Source organism: Branchiostoma floridae, chromosome 3, assembly GCF_000003815.2.
Source record: "Branchiostoma floridae strain S238N-H82 chromosome 3, Bfl_VNyyK, whole genome shotgun sequence".
NCBI lineage: Eukaryota > Metazoa > Chordata > Leptocardii > Amphioxiformes > Branchiostomatidae > Branchiostoma > Branchiostoma floridae.
The window spans coordinates 9,011,956-9,016,074 of record NC_049981.1 but is presented as its reverse complement, the minus strand read 5'-3'; the positions used below and the strand labels follow the sequence as shown (position 1 = coordinate 9,016,074).

Sequence of the window (4,119 nt, the reverse complement as noted above, 5' to 3'; positions counted from 1 at the left end):
CCCAAACGGCAGGAAATCGTCGGTAAACACAGCTGAAAACGTGTTCCAAAACAGAGCCAACACATGCGGTGACAGTAAAACTAGCACCATATTGTATGACAGATTCCGATGTTAAAAATGGTGCCGTAAACGCGTGAAAAATATCGTATTTTCGGTTGATGATGGACATAGAATGCCACTTGTATTTTCAGAGTGTTGACTGTCAAATATTATCGTAAGATTTTCTCATTTTATTGGTTTTTAGTGTAAAAAAAAAATAGTGCACTGAGTGTGGCGATAGCCTGACGAGTGTGTCAATAGCCTGTCAGGCTATCGGCACACTGAGTGTGTCAATAGCCTGTTTAGGCTATTGACACACTCAACACCATCACAAATCTCCCGGAACAATTAACACCTCTGAACAAATCTCCCCGAACAATTGACGCTTTAGGACACGCCCTCATCTCCCCGAACAATTGACGCTTTAGGACACGCCCTCAGGAAACTTATTTGTTCTATACTTTCAACAGAAGAGGCAACCACGCCCCAGATGACGCAAAGTGAGGACGTCATTCAAAACAATCATACTGAATCATAGAATCTAATGAGTACCTGAACGTTTCACCACGGCTAGATCCGGACAATTATATTGAATGTTGTTTAATAAGAAAGTAAGATTTTAATTACCTGCATGCGTGATTTGTTACAGTCTGTTCTGGAGTTAGGGTGATACAAATCAACTGATTTATTAAAGTTTGTTAAGGCATATAGTATACGTGTATCACAGACACAGTTTCGAAGGCCATGCTCCCGGAAGTGCCATTCCCGCCAATCAGCTGTTCAAGATGGGTCACATGATTGAGTGACCTGTGTTGACCCAATCATCCAAGCCACCAATCAACTCGCAGCATTTCGCTGCCACGTAAATCTTGACTCAGGGTTGCCAAAAAGTAGAAATTCGTCTGCAAGGCTGTCGTGCGTTTTTCTGTTCTCACACGTTCTCAAGTTTCTAAGGACTCAGAATGTGCGGTGAGTATACCTACGTTATTTTTAAGAGTTCGAAGCGTTTCTCTGGCAGAATCTGAGCATAGTTCAGTTCTAAAGGGAGAGCACACGCTTAAAAAGCTTTCTCGGGCTATCGTACCGTGTTTGTGCCCCCCCGCCATCGTCCGACTGCGTAATTTTCCCCTCGCACTCGCTGTTATACAGGCCGATCCCTGCAGCTAGCAGTGAGATCGATAAGAGCCACAGATGTTCTGTTGTCCGCGAACACAAGCTGTCACAAACAACACCAGCTTATGGTCTGGAAACAACCCAAACAAAACTGGCAAGAAAATTTCTAAAACCAACCTGTTTTGTCATACGTATTGGATTGATTTATCGCCCCCCTCCCCCTTAATGAACGATGTTTCACCCCAAAAATTCGGCTGGCAACTTTCACTTGGAATATACGTTTGTTGAAGTCACTCTCTGAAGGAAATTTCTCGAAAACGATAATGTTTTTTTTAATGCCGAACTCTACTCTACTCTACTCTACTCTACTTAACTGTAACATCTCTGTACTTAAATATTCATTTGTTTCCGTGGAGTCGATATTGACACAATCCTCCTACGCAAACACACTCCCGGATGTTTCTACATGTTTCTTGGAAGGTAACAGAGATCCAAGCCTTTTTACGATGAAAACCTTTCACTCCTGTTTCCTGGTTCGATAACGTTATTGTTACATTATTGGGAGGAAAATAATAATTTTCAGGTATCATCAGGTATTTTGTTCGGTTCAAGCCCTATGTTCCGAAATCCCCATGTTCCGAAATCCCTATGTTCCGAAATCCCAATGTTCCGAAATCTCTATGTTCCGAAATTTTGACACACAACTATTGTGACACACAACTATAATCATGTACATGTAACAATACCCAAGAAGCCAGACAGTTTCCCGATGATAACCGGCCTGAACGCCGACCCGATTCCGACGGTCGCATGGGTCCCACTGAGCTGAAAACACCTGAAATTCGAATTCTAGTTCCTTTTTATTTATAGAAATAACTAGAATACATGTACTTCAAGTTCAACCTTTTTCTAGCACCTGAAACAGAGTCCAGAGACTCCAAACTCAATCGCAAATTTATGCTGAAACTTTTCTTTACTTTATCATTTGCTAACCACATTTAATGTAAACCATTTACCTAGCTATATAGTCTCGTTTTTGATTGATTTATGGGTGACCGAGATACTCGCATACATATCTAAAAATAATTTTTAGTATACATGCAAATATCGTATGTCATTTTCATGCATGAGTGTATCTTTTCATTTCCTCGTCAAGAATTGTATTGAAATTATGATGTTATCAAACTGGTACGAGGTTAGGTGCGTTACAAAAATAATACATTGAAATGTTTGCCGATGGTGCGCGTTTAGGTTTGTTAAAAGTTTGCGGCTAAAATCTGCAATGGAGCTAACGTTAGTCCTCTGTTGTTATTATTATAGTTTTAACAGATTTCAAGACATCCCAAATAACACAAAAAGGAGAATATTTAAAGAAGGTAACGTGATATAATATATAGGCCGCAACTTCCTATTTTGCTGACTGCGTGTCCGCAGCCTGGACTTATGTGGCTTTGATCGACTCCCAGGTCGCTGTACAACGCCAGTCGGTACACTAGTGTGTTGGAACACTTCCATAGACGATAGATTTCGGAACATAGGGATTTCGGAATATAGGGATTTCGGAATATAGGGATTTCGGAACATAGGGATTTCGGAACATAGGGCGGTCGCCATTTTGTTCGTGGAAAGCATGAATTGCAGCGTTTGAAGATGGAATGAGGTGTTCACGGTGTGATGGAATTTACTGTGGAAACAGTGGTAGAAATGTAACAGCAGTGATGAGTTATGTTACAGCCAGTGAGAGCTCAATACCAAAACTGTTACGCTATACCCATGATTATTTCATGATTAAGTTAACAACACTGTAATGTGACATGTTCCTGTCCATATATAAGAGGATCTATATGCCTTTTTCTTGTAAAGCGTACAAGGCATTTTAATTTTAATTGTTATTGACCCGCTCTAATTCAATGTTAAGCATTATCAGTATATCATCCGTGAAGCGTTATTGATCATTTTAATTCAACATTAATCGTTATTTGTTATCCCAAATTCACCGTTATAAGTCTTTGTAACAAATTATACCCCTAAAGTTAAATTCCAGATAACGTCACTTAGAGCCCCCAAAATGCAGGAAATGGTTTATCAAAGGGTCCAGAGGGTCAAAATTTGTCTGAGCCTCCCGGGCCCCGGCCTTCGGCATTGAACAGCGTCGCCCTGAAAACCTTTTCAGTCATACAGATTTCAGTGTCAAACTTAGCTTAGTTTCAGGCAAAATGTACTCCTTGAATGCAGAAAATGAGGTTTCTGTGGATATCCCTTGGGATATGTAGGAAATACCATTTCAGAGGGTTTTTAATTAAAAATTTTCCCGGGGGAGCATACCGCCAGAAACCGCTTGTAACTCATCCTGAATTTACCGTTAAGCATATCCGGGCCTCCTGAATTTACCATTAAGCATCACCGAGCCTCCTGAATTCACCGTTAAGCGTTACCAAGACCCCCCATGCAGACCCTCATATAACGTTCATTCTTCGCCAGAATGGCAAGGTTATGTTTTGGGTCCAGACATGATTAGCTGTGGATGGACATTCATAATATTTGGTATTTGACTAGTGGCCGCTGTATGGTCGCAAGATGCAGTGAGTATGTATTTAGGGGACCGGACATCATGTGGCCGTGTTCGACTTGTGCCCGCAGCCCTCCATTGACCTATAGAGTATAGACTATCTCTTAATTCTTAGGTCAATGGAGAAAATCCAAGGGACCGACAAAAAGTGACTGTAATGGCCAGGTGGCCACTATGCAATGGTGGCCTTTAAAGTTTAATACAGGTTTGACTGTACAGCAATAAACTACTAGTAGACAAAGAAGTACAATTTTATTGTAAATGGGTTTTATTGAAAGAACACTTAGCAGCTGGACGGCTGAATTACATTGTTCTGTACATTAAAAGGTACATTGACAATTCGGGCATACTTGATAATGGGCTAAAATCATATAGGAATATGTATACAGTCAAACCTG

At 40.7% G+C, this 4,119-nt stretch overlaps 1 protein-coding gene across 2 annotated transcripts in view; it reads left to right on the top strand.

Annotated features, from left to right (window-relative positions):
• Nucleotides 1–839: 839 nt before the first annotated feature.
• The window catches only part of LOC118412080 (glutamine--fructose-6-phosphate aminotransferase [isomerizing] 1-like), a gene marked incomplete in the record, with an annotated part of 89,160 nt that continues 85,880 nt past the window's right edge, over nt 840–4,119 (top strand). For both annotated transcript variants that reach the window (XM_035814707.1, XM_035814706.1), the window contains 1 exon segment: nt 840–1,008. In XM_035814707.1, the coding sequence (XP_035670600.1) occupies nt 1,002–1,008 (7 nt within the window).